Source organism: Falco naumanni, chromosome 9 (assembly GCF_017639655.2).
Source record: "Falco naumanni isolate bFalNau1 chromosome 9, bFalNau1.pat, whole genome shotgun sequence".
In the NCBI taxonomy this organism is placed as follows: Eukaryota; Metazoa; Chordata; class Aves; order Falconiformes; family Falconidae; genus Falco; species Falco naumanni.
The window spans coordinates 25,486,505-25,501,111 of record NC_054062.1 but is presented as its reverse complement, the minus strand read 5'-3'; the positions used below and the strand labels follow the sequence as shown (position 1 = coordinate 25,501,111).

The window sequence follows — 14,607 nt, the reverse complement described above, 5'->3', positions numbered from 1 at the left end:
ATGCCCCTAAGCAAACATGGAAAGGTGACTTTGATATTGTTCTTGAGATTGGTGATGGGATGGCCTGTTTGTTTAAAATATTTCAGATGTTTTCATACTGATTCTTTCTGTGGAAGCAAACTACAAAGGCTTCTAATGCCTGTAAGCTTGTTCCCAGGCTCACTGACTTTTCCTACAGGCAGTTTCCTTTCCCCATCCCAAAGCCAAGAGGTTCTGGTCCTGGATTCCAGTGTAATTACCTTGGTTCCTTTTGTCTTCTGGAAATGGAGTTAATGTGTCCCAGTGCTTGCTCACTCTTGCTCCTTTTCTGAGTCCCAAAGGCAGCATACCTCATCTGCAAAACAGCAAATTTGAGACAGCTATGAAGTTTCATGGGTTTAGATGCACACAAACACACATACAACTTGTGTAAACTTAGAGGAGCAAGACGGTTGAGACTAAGCTCTTCCTATGGCTGGGAAGATGATGGATATTTAAGAAGTATTTTGTTCCTACGAAGTTGCACAGGATGCTTGGGATTGTCCTAGGAGTAGAAGAGTGGCACTTCTTTGTTTTGCTGTTCTTACCCCTGGCTAAAGATGTGTGGAAACTACATCCTGAGCTCTTCGGTTTCCTCTTTTTTTTTTTTTTTTTTTTTTTTTTTTTTTTTTTTTTTCTTCTGTGTTTTCAAGCTTCCTCTTCACACTGTCTGGAGCCTTATCGGATACAAATGCCTGCCTCCGGGGCTGCTTTTTTTTCATCCGGTTGTTTTTTCTTATGGAAATGACTGCGACACAGAATCGGCTGTTGCCTTTTGCTGGTCGTGGATTGCAGTTAGAGGTTTGCCCAAAGGCAGCTGAGTTCATCAGGCAGAACCTAACTGCTCTGGCAAATCTGGATCTGGCCATCTGTGGAAGGGGAAGTCTGCATCTCATGTCACATGAGGCTACAAAGTCCACCCTTCCCCTCCTTTTCAGAACCAAAGGGGGAAAATTTGTTTCATCACTGTCTCTTACACCCAAACTGAATGGCTGCAAAATAGCATGCAATGTCGTTCTCTGCTTCTGTAGCTGTGGAAATACTGTTCACGTATTTCTTGGTCCATCACTTGAAGTAAATCATCTTCAACTCAGAAATCTGTTCCCTGCAGCTCTTTGAAGGACCTGGGTATTTTCAGGTGCAGCGGACCATAACTACCACGGTTCAGAGCAACTCTTTCCCAAAGGGACCTTATGCTGCAGGTGACAACTTCCTCTTGTGCAAGAACAGCACTGCATGTTTCATGATCACTGGCTAATGATGGCCTGTCCTTCCCCATAAAGGTTTCCTCTGCCTCCGTTTGAAGCTGAACTTCCTCGGGAAAAAAAAAAAAACAAAACCTTACTGGCAGACTTGTATAAAAGAGCTTATTGTAGTTTGTCAGGTACATACACAGTTTTAAAGGACTTGAAATACATCAGTCTGAGCATCCATAAGAGGTGTTAGACATGACGTGGAGTCATGCCTACCTTTCTCTGAGGGGGGCCCGTAGATATCTTCCACTTGTTAAATTTTAATTCCTCAGCCTTTAGGGGAGCTCTTCCATAAGCCCAGCTGAGCTTCTGGAGTGAGTCTAAGCACAGCCATTTGCAAATAATTTCCAAATTCCAACTGTATTTTTTAAAACTACTGTTTAGTGGGGTTTAGTTCATTTAATGTGGCACTTTTAATGCATCTCTTATTTCTTGTGGTGACACTCTACCAGCAAATACGATTTGCAGAGGTCAGTGTGTGACTGGTACGTAAGCTCTCATACTCTTATCAGTCTTTTTTTAAAAAAGTCAGTAGTGTTTCTTACTGATAAATCTGTGCAATTGACATTTATGACAGTGAAGAGTTTTAAAGTTGCACTTGTTAACTGAGCAGTGTATGAACTACACCCTTATTTTTAAAAGATTTGGTGTTCAAGGTGACAAAATTACTTCTGCCATGCTAAACCCTCTAAAAATGTTGCCTCATTATCACTGGAGGTAAGGTCAGTTCTCCCTTATTTGCACTGCCCAGGCCAATTTTTCTGACCAAGGTGATAAACACTTACATTTTTGAACCAAAGCTGACAGTAATTCAGAAAGAATTTAACTCACTAAAGCCTTAATTGTGTAGATTGCTTTATTTTGTAGATCCCTGTTTTCCTGTTCCCAAAGAGATTATAAACAGGAGCATCATCTTACCAGTTTGCAGTAATACAGGCTGGGTCAATGTGAAGGAGAAAGAGCTGGTCTTTGTTTGCAATGGGGCTGCAATAACGGCAGGGACTTGAAAACCCACATCCAGATGTGGTTTTCCAGGTCCCTAGCATCAGGACCCTGCTCTTCCTGCCTCTCCCTAGGACGACTGGAAGCTGGTGGTGCCCAGCTGCAGAGCAGCATGTCCACTTGTCTGGCTGCAAAGAGAAGTCCCAGGAGCAGGAGAGTGAGTTGGTAAAAGTGACATCTCTGAGAGTGGAGCTGGCTCTGGCACAAGCAGGGCATGGCAGCTGGCTGCAGGTGGTGGTGCCTTGTGCCCTGGTGACTTAACCCTCCAGGTGACCAGCAGGGAAGGTGCTGGGAAGCTGGTGGATGCTGCTTTGAGAAGGAAATGAAAGAGCCAGGGTGGCTGGCAACCTCCTTTGGGGTGGGAGGCTGACAGAACTGTAGGCAGGGGTGTGGGGACATGTGTGGTGCCTGGAAAGGGCCTGAACTTCAGAGGCTGCAGAGAAAAGTTGCTGAGAGTCCTCCAGTGCTGTCCTGTATTTATTTGTGTGGAGTCAACCTGGGAGGTGGGGGGGGGCTCCGTAAGGGTAAAAGGCAGTGGGGGGGGATCTGGGGGTGGGGGTCCCTTCAGGCCTTCCAGACAAGTAGTTGAAAATTGGCTTTCCTGGAAGCTCCCCAGGAGCTGCAGCCAGCAGTGCGAGTCGTTCCATGGGGCAGCTAGGTGCAGGAGGTGACCTGTCAGCAGTTACTGCAGATTCATCTCCTTTCATGGCTTAGTGGTTGGGTTTTGTTTGGGGTTTTTTGGTTTGGTTTTTGTGCTGTTTTGTTGGGGTTTTTTTTGCTGTGGGCTGGACCTCATAGATAGAAAGAAGGAAGGTCATGTCTTCTCAGGACAGTTCGTGTACCTCACTGGTGCTAAGGGTATGTGCTCAGTCTTATGCAACTTAAAAAAAAAAAAAAAAAAAAGAACCAAACCAAAAAAAAAAAAAAAAAAAAAAAGGCAAAAACCCACACGAAAAAAACCAGCCGACTAGAGAAGACTTTCTGCAGCCGAAATGACACCTCCTCCTCCCCGGCACCAGCCATGCAGCCCTGCTCCAGGCCGCGGCCCCCGCAGAGCCAGCGGGTAGCCCCCCGGGCGCGCGCCGGGCGGGACCCCCGGGCCGGGCGGAGGAGCCCGAGGCGCGGGGAGCGCGGCGGCCCCGCGGGGATCCGCGCCTCGAGGAGCGCGGGAGGTCAGCCCGCAAGTTGGATGGATTGAGTCATGTAGAGTTAAACTAACCCCTCCCACAGCCATGGACCACTACAGCGCCCATTTTCATGAGCACCTCTCCCTAAGGCAGCGCAGAGCCGGCGGAGGCTGAGGGAGGAAGAGGAGGGGGAGAGGGAGGAGGGAGCCCGCACCGGCACGGATGGACGAGCCAAAGGGTAAGGACCGGGGCGAACACTGGTCGCCCCCAGCAGCCCTGACCCCGGCGAGGGGGCACGGGGGGAGGCAGGGCTCGGCGGGGCGCCCCCGGGCTGGCGGCATCCCGCGGCCGGCGCTCAGGGGAGGCTGTGCGTGTTGGGGGGAGCCCCTGGCCGGGGGGGGGCTGCGGCATCCCCGGGCGGCGCGTCCTTTCCGCGCCCGCGGAGCGCTGCCGGCGGTGGGGGCTCGCCTGGGTGGGTGCAGCCTTGCCGCAGTCCTCCCCCGGCTGACATCATCTTCCAGCCTTTGGGTTCCTGGCCGTTTCCGAAGGGACAATGTCAACCTGTGCCCGGGCAGGGGGGCTGCGGCTGGAGGTGGCGGCGGGCTGGCGGGTCCCCGGGCGGCGCAGCGGGGCGGGCGGCAGCGCAGGCTCCGCGCCGGTGTCTGGCAGAAGTTTGGCCGCGTCGGTGCGAGGGATTCCCCGCCCGCCGCGCCGGGGGAGCCGGCGGCGGGTCCGCGGCTGCAGCCCGCGGCGCCGCGCTCCGGGGTGGGGGGGCAAACTCCGTGGGGATGCTGGCCGTGAGGAAGCGGCGGTGGAAAACGGTAGCTCTGAGGGTGGAAGGGTGGCGGTGCTGGGTGCGAGGGGCTCTCGGTGCGTGGGCTGGGGGCCAGAGCCGGCTCGGTAGGGCGCAGGGGAGGGAGGGATTCCCTCGGCACCCCGGCCGGCACTCGCCTTCGCTGCGGGCCTGGGGAGCGGGGGCGGGACGCGGCATCAGCTGCAAGTGCTTATTGCACGGGAATTTTTCCCCGAGATGTCTTGTACCGGCGCTTGCCTTTTATAATTAGTTGGCAGGGCGCACGTAGCAGCACTAGGCACGGCGCTTGGCAGAAACATTTCCTAGTTTAGTATCATCTTCTGTCCATCTGGGTGTCGTGCCCCCTGTTCGCAGCAACTTCTGCAATACAGCCCATCTTTCTGCACTGCTGACAGTGCTGGGCTCCGTGTGGGGCTTCTAAACGCCAACAAGGCAAACAGGCAAGAAGCAGTAAACTAGAAAAAGATCTGGGTGGAAACTTAGCCTTTAAATTGAGTGAGAAGCTTAGGGGTAGTAGTTTTCGCTATTTGGATAGTTTCTTCTTCCGTACCAGGTAAAAGCCTCTCCTTTGCCATTGTTATGCCAACAGGGAATCAAAGTGTGATGGTGTTTTTGTCTTGAAACAAATAAAATGGTACACTAGGTCTGCCCAAGTTTTTAATTTCATAGAATGTAATGAATGATGTTTGAGGGGAAGAAGTATGTTCTCAGTCTAACTTACATCAAAATGTAAAGCAAAGGCTGGCAGGAGAAGGTTAGCTCATTAGTTTATGCAGTCATGAGTGAAGCTGGAAATATTTAGAAATAATTTTCCTCTGCTGAAAAGGGAGATAAGAATAGCTTTGAAACCAGTCTTTAAAAAGTTTCATTCCAAAAATGAAATATAATGCATGATCGGAGATGCCTTTTCTAGTGAGGGGAGGAATCACGGGGAAGAAACTTAGATGATGAAAACTGATTTAGCAAAGAGGACCAAATGAGCCTTCTTTTAAAAAGTGGAATTTTTAAGAGGTAGAAGAAAACTGACAGTTAGTGCTCAAGCTAATTGCAGAAGAGGCGGTGATGGTGTCAGAATGGGCCGACCTGCAGAACATGGGAGTCGTCTTGCAAAAGCCTAATGAAAATTAGTGCAATAGCAAGAAACCACATTTCATGTGTGGGAGAAGACAACATGAGGCAGTGTTTATGAAAGCGCCTCTCGTGCTACGTCTTCCAGAGGCAGCAATTGGTAGATTCAACACAGGGTGGCGGGGGGTGGGGGTGGGGAGTCCAGGACAGGCAGTATCTATCAGCTAGTAGGAAAGTTTCCACCTTGAAATGAGGCACAAATGCACACTGAGGACATGTTCTTTCATCAGACAGGAATTATTAGGGAGTATTTCAGTGGGTCAGAAACAGAGCAGGTCAGAAAGACCTGTTCGCTGGGAGTCTTGTCCACAGGCACTGTAACAAATAGGTTTGAAAAGCTACTCTTCAGTTTTAGGAAGCCTGTGTCAGCCTTGAAATTTGAATCAGTGTGCTAACATGGCCAAGAAAGAAATTCTGTTCAGGGTCATACAGAACAACAGACTGTATCAGTGATCAGTATGAATACCTTGGGGGAGGGAGGGAACGGGACACGGAACTTCAGCCTAGGGAAAGCACGATACTGATCTCAGGCAGACAGCAGTAAAAAGAAGTAATCCTTCTAAAGTATATTGATTCTAATATAAAAGGTACCAAACTGAACTCTGGCTCGGGGCTCTCTCTACATGTAATGAATTAATCACCACTGTTGGATGACTGCTCTCCATGGACCAGTGATTGCTCCAGCATGGAACGGTAATAAAGCAAAATCTGCTGGAAGAAAAGTCAAGGAATGTGTATGAAGACTGCAAATTTGAAGAGTACATACTGACTAGCACTCCAAAACCAAGAATGAGGATAGCTTTGGCTAGTTATTCAGACAGTGAAAGCAGCAAATAAGTAAAGGGAAAAGAAGTGGACAAAGAGGAAATGAGGAACATCTGATAGAAAATACAGGCTGAGAATTGGGGAAGATTATTTAGAGAAAGTAAAGATGTCAGGCACAAATCTAAAGTTAGCAGGACCAAGCACAGTTCAAAGGAGGCATTTTGTGTGCCTTAGGAACAAAATAATGTATATCTAGCAATTGCATAATAATTAGGGTGGTGGCGGGGCTAAGATTTTAGTGATGATGCAGGGGGGAAAAAAACACAAAAGTGTTGGTTAAATACTTTTCCAGATTTTGGGGGTGGGTGGGCAGAATGAATTCTGATATGAAGGAATATTTCATGGAAGTATGATAATTAAGTAGACTGTTTTGTAGATTAACATTTGGGGGGCAATAAAGTTTTATAATTTGAAATTAATTGCGCTAAATACTTTCTGAGAAGATCTATGCTCTATGATTTTTTCAGTTAATTTTCAACAAACTACAGTAGAACACTAGAGATATCCCAGGCAATGGGAGAGGTGCTATTGTTGACCAATGTCCCAGCAGTATGGTGGTGGGTAGCCTGGAGAATGATTGCCAATTTAGTTTGACATCAGTTCTGTCTAAATTACTGGATAGATCTCCCCAATAACCAACTCTTAATAGCTAGTTCGATAGTATTTTGGGGTTTTAGAGGTTAAGACTTGTCAAAGCAACTTGCAGAATAATATTTCTGTAGAAATGGATAGTGCTGTTAAAATGGATAATGGGAATGGATGCATCAAAAAGGAAATTACTCATCCCAGATGGAAGCAAACCTGTGGGTTCATGTGGTCCCCTCAAGCAAGCATATGAATCTGCATGCTAGAACAGAGATAATCCCACCTACAAGAGTCTGCAGCAAGAAATTCAAGGGATATGTTCCTTTTGGGTTTGGAACTTGGCTAGAGAATGCATTTATAAGGAGGGGTGGGGGAAGTTATTTCAAGTTCCGATAGGCATTTTCATTTGTCTTTGCTTTCTTGAAGGCTTTTTTTGTTTACAAAGTCAGTCAGATGACTTAACAAAATAGATATCAAACAAGCCTGGTGTGATTCTTATTTGGAAAAAATGGGCTGCATTTTGTCTTATGCACGTTATAACTATTAACATTCTCTTCTTGATTTGTTTTTGCAAACGAGGCTGGAGGATCATCAGAGTTCTAGGGGAAAAAAAGTATTCTTGAATAACTGAGTGAATGTTGACTAAACCCTGGCTGTAAGTTAAGGGACTTCTGAAGTCCAACTTCCCTGGTGGTTAGGAACCACCTCAGAAAAGGAGAGCTGGAAGAACTAATCTCCCTGGCTGCTATTTGATAGCCAAGGGGGTGGATTATGAGTGTAGGACTGGGAAGGTAGCCGGTCCTTTATCTGATCTATTTTCCAACTAATTATTTGCACTTGTTTTATTTTTCAGAGATAGCAAATGTGGTTGGAAACAGCAAATATGAATATCTTGTGTTTAAACTTCTCCACAGCAATAGATGAATGTCTGATGTTCTGATTACAAAAGTCTCCCTGTGACTCTCCAGCAAAGAATGAACTAAGGGATTAAGACCTGAATAACAACAGACCTCAAAAATAGTTATCAAAGGAAATCATCATTAAACAGCTGTGTTTTCAGAGGTATTTTGCAAGAGGCCTGATGGCATTAGACATTTTCAATAATGATCTAAAAAGTACAAAATCATTGCTGATTTACAGATGGAGTTTGTCAGTGCTAGGAGGACCAGTACAAATACCAATTAAGTCAGAGGAAAAAGTCTAAAGAAGCCAAGAGTGATTTGAAACATAAAGAGGAAATAATAGGCTTCAAGCCAAGCTTGTAAAAGCACAGCTAATGCAACTTTGGGAGGAAAATTGGACATTCAAATACTGAATAGACTAGAAATATTTCCAGACAATGTTGTCTGGAAAAGATATGCAGAGGTATGTGTGTGTATGCATATATATCTGTATCTATCTATATATAATCTGTGACAGCCATAACTCATAGTTTATTTGCTTTCCTATATTGTATGCACTGCTGCATTACCATGGAAGGAGAAGGTTGTCCTGTAGGTAACCTTACTGTGACAACTGCAGCCTGTGTTTGCCTCTTGACTTGTAATTACCAAAAATATGTAGAAAACCCTCAAGGAATCTGTAGAGGAGAAAGACTAAATTTAAGAGGCTGGACACCTGAAAAGAGTTACAAAAGCTATAACAATTGATAATCTCTTTGGCCTTTCCCAAGTCGTATAACTGGCTTAGCATGGTGCAAAAGTATCAGGCTTGGTCACATTCCTTCTTTTCCTAAGACATCTTTATACCTTGAGCACCTGTGGGGCTGGGAGCAACTAGCAAACCCGACTTTGGGGTTAATCATGAACCATAGAATGGGTTGGGTTGGGAGGGACTTTAAAGATCATCTAGTTCCAACCTTCCTGCCATGGACAGGAGCACCTGCTACTAGACCAGGCTGCTCAAAGCCACGTTCAAGTTGGCCTTGAACACTTCCAGGCATGGGTCATCCACCACTTTTCTGGGCAACCTCTTCCACTGTTTCACCACCCTCTCACAGTAACGAATGTCTTCCCTGGCTAGGTATTTTGTACCTTTTTACTAGCCCGATGCTCAATGACAGTGTTGCCCAGAGCTGAATCGGGTTTGAAGTGTGTTGAGACAGGAGCTGGGTTCTCAGTTTGGAGATGGCCTGTTCAGGGTGGTTAGGATGTGGTGAAGGACATAGGTGTTCAGGCTGAACTTGGGGGTGAAGTGGGTGATACTAAGATGTCTTTGGTTGGGGAGCCAACGCACAAGGGATTAGTATTGCTTGAGACCAATCAAGTTTAAAATGTAAAATTCTGGGTCACATTCAGAAGAGAAGCACCCCTGTTGGTTTTCTGAAAGATGAGTTAGATGGGGTCTACTTCTTCAATTGTGTTTTGTTACAGTTTTGTCAGCTAGGTGTGAGGACAGGCTTCATAGCTCAGTGGAAGCTTCCCTTCCCTGAGCAGAGCTGAAGTTTTATGGCAAACATTTCCATCAGCATTTCCTAGCTGCAGAGCTGTTGCCAGTATGCTTACATGGAGAGCAGCAGAGCCTAAGGGTGCACTTCGGCAGTGGGCATAATTTGACACAAATTTTTACTGCTGAAGGAGAGAGAAAAGGTGCTCGTCCTTGCTGCTAGCCTTGTTCTTTTTTTCTGCAGTAATTTTCAGCTTGTCTAGCTTGAAAGCCAGCACTAGCCCAAGTGAGAGAACAGGAGGCGAGGGGAAAGGTCACTCAGATTAAAGTTATTGGGAGGGAACTTCGCTGTAAGACAAGGAGAGACACAAAAACAGCATTGTGCTCTGAAGCAGCACTACGTTAGCAGTACAAATTAAGAAATAAGTTAAAGGAAAAAGTGTGAGAGACCAGATGGAAGGGAACAGAGTCATCTAAGTGCACGCTGAACAAATCCATCAACTTGTGTCCTCTCATGCATTCACTCCCTCCAAATGCAGCTGGAAAGATCAATTTTCCAGCCTGCTCTTTGGGCTCCTTGTCCCTCTGTCCCTTGTGCTGTGCTAGCTGGTGAACAGGGCAACTCAACTCAAGGGCAACGCAGGTGGTATAGCAGTCACTGCTGTTCGTACTCTTGTCAGTGCTCAGCCACCACCAGTAATGCTACAACTTTGCCTGTTAGAGTTCTTGTCTGGATGCTCTTAGGCTTTTACTGGTCCCTTCCAGCTTGGGAAGAGCTTTCCGTGAGGATCTGCAGAGCCACTTCACTGTCTGCCTTCATATTGCCTTTCAAATTCCCCTTGTAATGTCAACATACTCCATAGCCAGTGATTTAAGTTTCTGGTATGAGGAGACACGTGCCCATCAGTCTGACCCGCACTGTCCCATGCTCCCTTGTGACCTTCATCCATCTGTACACTGCATCTCTTCTGATCAAAAAGTAACCCTTTTGGGGTGGCTGAGTGGTTTACAGGCTGGGACTTGCACCTTTGAGCAGACATTTTTATTTTGCATGAATAGAAGTTAAAGGCTCTTAGTTTGATTTGTATTTTCCCCTTTGTTTCTGATCCTCCTGAGAGTCTTTGGCCTGATCATAGAGGGCGGTGAATGCCAGATTGCTCTTGGGGGAGAGGACGAAAAGAAAATGGGCCTATTTTTACAAAGGACTGAGAATTAGCTTGTTTTTTCATTAACTATCTGCAATCTTTCAGCCAAAGCTCAAACCATCACTGGCCTTTGAGCTCTGTGTTCTGCCTGGAAGAGGTGAATCAGCAGTTCAGGATGTAGAAACCACTTCAACCCCTCAGTCAGTCAGTTCACAGCGCTTTCGCACTCGGCTCGGAGGGCTCTGGAGACAGCGGCGAGAACTGTGGGTACAGCGGCTGTGGTTTCTGATATTCACTCATAGTGACGCTGCAGGTGGGGGCAGGGGAGGCAGCAGCCTCTCCACCTTCCTCCCTGGGCTGTAGCAAGAAGGGGGAGACTCCTCCAAAAGCGAGGGATATAGGGAATTCGGAGACGCTGCAGCATAGCTGATGGGATAGAAACATCCATGGTGCATGGCAAAGCCCAGGGAGCAGGCATGCAACAGGAGGGAAGATGGAGCCTCTCCTATGTGGAAGGTGGTAGGGACAGGTAACGGAGTGGGATCTGGTCCTCTGCTGAAATCTGTCACTCCCTCTTACCTGCTCTTTGCCACAATGGCAGGGGGCAGCTCTTGCCAGGGAGAGCATCTGCTCTTGGCCAGGATCCGCCCTTAGCTTCTGATTCCAGCTGCTTTTTGGGAAACACACTGGAAATCTGCAATTTTGCCTGGAATTGAATGTTCTCAGTGAGTTGATCTACAGCTTCTATATATTTAGTCTTGCTTTTCTGAAATAATATAGGAAGCCTACTGTTTGTCAGCTTAGTTTGAGACTGTGGTAAACATTAAGTTAATTGAAGCTGGAAAGAACTTTATTCTGGTAAAGCTAGTGGTCAGATTCTTGTTTACACAACTTAGAAATACTGTTGTGACAAAAAGCATGAAAGCCATGAAGAAAAGAAGAAAAGAATGTTCCAGAAGTGTGTTTAGGACTTATTCTATCATTAGCCAGAGAGAATTAAGACCTTCTTTTGAAATGAATCAGTTGCAAGTTTAAAGAATAGTTTAGCAAGTGGTTTTAACATGTGAAGTGTCGAGCTATGTCTACCCCACCTGCTAAAAAGGACAGTTAGACCACCTCTTCTTTCCCACGCTGCACTTGTGACTGTCAGCCTGACCAGAGAACTTAACCCATCTGAAGAGCAGCCTGGTTTAAAAATAATTTATTTTTTTTTTTTTAGAAAAGCAATCTGCACTTGCACAAATGCAAGGTAGAACTATGGCAGAAGAAAGAGGTAGGATAGTCCCTTTTTGTGGCAGATCAAACAGGGGAGTTAAGCCAACTGTGACGCTAAGCCTTTGCACGTCATCTTAAAAGTAGTGTTTTACAACAGAACCTGGCCTCATGCTATGAAGTCCTTGTTAAAGACAGTAATTTTACAGTTGCTTTTTAGGTTACAAAGCGTGTCTCAGCTCCAGAGACTAGTAATTTCTCTACCAATTTAAGGACCTTTGAGTGTTGTGGCCGCTTGGTGTCTGTGAGAATGCTAACTGAATCCCACAAGCCTGGCTGGGAATAGATGCCCTTCTGTAAATAGGCATCTTGGAGAGCCTCTTCTGCCCATTTACTTCTCAGAAGACTGTAACCATAAATTTGCATTGTAATATATTGCAAACCACATCTCAGGAACTTTTGGTGTGGTGTAGTGGTTAGTCTTTAGGTTTACTAGCATTTCACAGAGGTTATATATAACACATCAGGACTGCTGTTAGGTAGTCCCTAATGCCTAAAGTAGCAAGTAACTGTTTTAACTCCTGCTGGTTTCTCCTGCCTCTGCCCCTGAAGTCAGGCTGCGGGAAGGAAGCATGGAGGATGCCTTCTTTCCTGCTGCAGGGCTCTGCTGCCCGTGTTTCTCCTTGCCTAAATGACATTGTCCATTTTTCTCCCACATTTTTAAAGTGGTAGCAGAACTACATAGATCTTGTAGCACGAGTTGTGCATGAACTTTACTAGGCTGACAATCTCCAAGTTGTTATTAGTCTGGCAGAACACAAAAGAATATATCAAAATGAAAGAAGATGAATGTAAGATGTAGCCAAAGCGTGCTGCTCTTTCCCCGGCCCTGGGAACTCCACCTCTCAGCAGGAGGGAGCATGCTAGGAGCCCTGGTTCATGGGAGCTTCCCAAGACAAGCAGATGAGGTGGTCCAGGGGACAGAGCATCAGGCTGGATATTTGCTGCTCTCCTGTGCTTTTTCATCATCTGGGGAAATGGGGCTAACAGTGCTGACCTCTGTAAAGTGCTTGGCAGTCTATGGGTGGAAAGCACTGTGACAAATGTTATGTTTCATTACTAGGGAAAGGCTGGGTTTCAACAGATGGAAAAGCATGATGGTCAGCTCTAGCATTACCTGTTTGGTATTAGTTCCCCATATGTGTGGGGAGACAGCACTGCTGGGGAGCTGGAGTCAGCTGTGAAAGCCACAGAGTCAAGGGGAGCCTGGGAATAGTGGGAAAGTAGTGAGACAGTCCTGGCCTTGGTGTCCATGGGCTGAGAGAAGGCTGGACTCAGAAGGTTGTGACACGAGCATGAGAAAATATGTGCACACAAAAGCCTCCTTGTGAGTCTTGTGACTGCTATGGGATAATTGCAGCTATCCTGTCTCGCCAGGAGCTTTATGGGGGAAGCTGAGGTTAATGCCAGCCTTGCCTTGCGAGCCTAGCATAGGAACGCTACCAGGTCTGCACTACACTAGTGACAATGGTCTCACCCCATACTGTCACTGGGAGCTGCTCAGCACGTGACAGACTGAAAACAGCTCCAGCTGTAACATTGTCAGTGAGATCTTGGGTGTAAACTGGTTTAAATCCCTCCTGGTAAGTCTGGTATTGACACCCAGGGACAAGCTGCATTGTTCCTCTCTTGGATTTCAGCATCCTCTAATTTCTGGGGACTGCCGCTGGTGCTGCACTGGTGCATGCTGTGGCACAAGCTCCGAGCAGGAGACCTGGCTACATCCAAGCAGCAGAGCTGCATGCAGGAGCAGACCCCAGAACAGCTCTAAAATCTGCTTCCTTTGCTGTTATTAGAGTCTCCCATAACCTAACCAAGCCAAGGAGACCTTTTCACAGCTGCAGTGATGACCTGTGATGCAAAGGTCCTGGCACACCATGCATAAGGCAGGCATGCAGCTGAAGAAGCAGAAATACTACAGCTGGCCTGAAGGAAATATGAATGGAGGTATGTGTGTGTTTGTAAGAGACAGAGAGAGAGGACTGGAAGAAGCAACAGAGCAAGGGTTAAAAGAATGGTCTGTAATGATAACCAAGGACGTGACCGACTGCACTGAAACTGGGTAAACACTGACAAATGTGGTGTTTGTGACAAACCCAGCAGCATGTGCCCTGATAAGCTTTGCATGGATGGCTTGTCAGAAGAAGGCATGGGTGCTGATAAAGCCGCTGCGCAGATGACTCCTTGGGGAAAAAAAATTGTGCTCCGGTAATAGAAGGATGACAGCAAGATCGGAGCACATCCCGTGTGCGAGTCCTCCTCCTCTTCTCCCAGCAGGAAGGCAGACTGTGGGACCCAAAATGAATGGGGAACAAAAAAGGGCGCTGAGCAGATACCTGTCCTAGGACTCTTGGGGGATGAGGTAAGAGAGATTTCAAGACAAAGGGGTTATGCCATAGTTAGTGTTAGCTCCTAAAGATGGCAAAAGACCTGCCCAAAAATTTGTAGCTTGCCACTGAAGAGGAGCCAAACAGATGCAGTGAGGACTTGGCATCTGGCAGCCTTGGTCCCATCTCATGCGGGACCCTGCCAGAATGCCTGGGTGACCTCGGTGCCTGTGAGTGCAGGAGGAGTGAGCATGAGTGCGACTGAAATTATTTTTTGAAACACACATTTTCCTGCTCTGTAAGTTCTCGCACTGTTGATACACTAATTTCCTGTACCATAGCTACACTAAAAACTACTCCATTCTTAAATGAGAGAAAGGTGTGAAGCCTTTGTTTATAACTGGTAATCTCAGCAGAGTTTAAGAAGTTCTTGTTTTGGTGTGATTGGTGGTGCAAAAAAGTGATCAAGTCCAAACCGAGCTGTGAGAGGCTCTGAGGGCTGAAAATTGTTGGGCAAAAATATCAGACAAAACAGAACAGGAGGACAAGGAAAGTTGTTGGATGCTTTCAATGATGGGAAGTGCAAAGCTGAAACTACTTAGCTGTCTTTTGCCTTCACCATTTCCACCCAAAGTAAGTTGACTTCCCGTGTGTCTGTGTATAGGGTGAGCAGGTCGTGGCCCAGGAGGAAACCCACTGCTGAGAGTCATCTGAACAAGATGTGTG

At 46.7% G+C, this 14,607-nt stretch overlaps 1 protein-coding gene across 5 annotated transcripts in view; it reads left to right on the top strand.

Annotated features, from left to right (window-relative positions):
- The window catches only part of ENTPD1 (ectonucleoside triphosphate diphosphohydrolase 1), a 57,125-nt gene that overhangs the window by 20,869 nt on the left and 21,649 nt on the right, over window positions 1-14,607 (top strand). The window contains exon 1 of one of the 5 annotated variants that reach the window (XM_040606372.1): window positions 3,502-3,638. The exons of 2 other annotated variants lie outside the window; for them this stretch is intronic. In XM_040606372.1, the coding sequence (XP_040462306.1) occupies window positions 3,623-3,638 (16 nt within the window). In that variant the 5' untranslated portion in view covers window positions 3,502-3,622. Of the gene's footprint in view, window positions 1-3,501; window positions 3,639-4,153; window positions 4,222-13,728; window positions 13,917-14,607 lie in introns of those variants that run through there. 2 more of the 5 variants (XM_040606377.1, XM_040606375.1) reach the window with 2 other exon arrangements.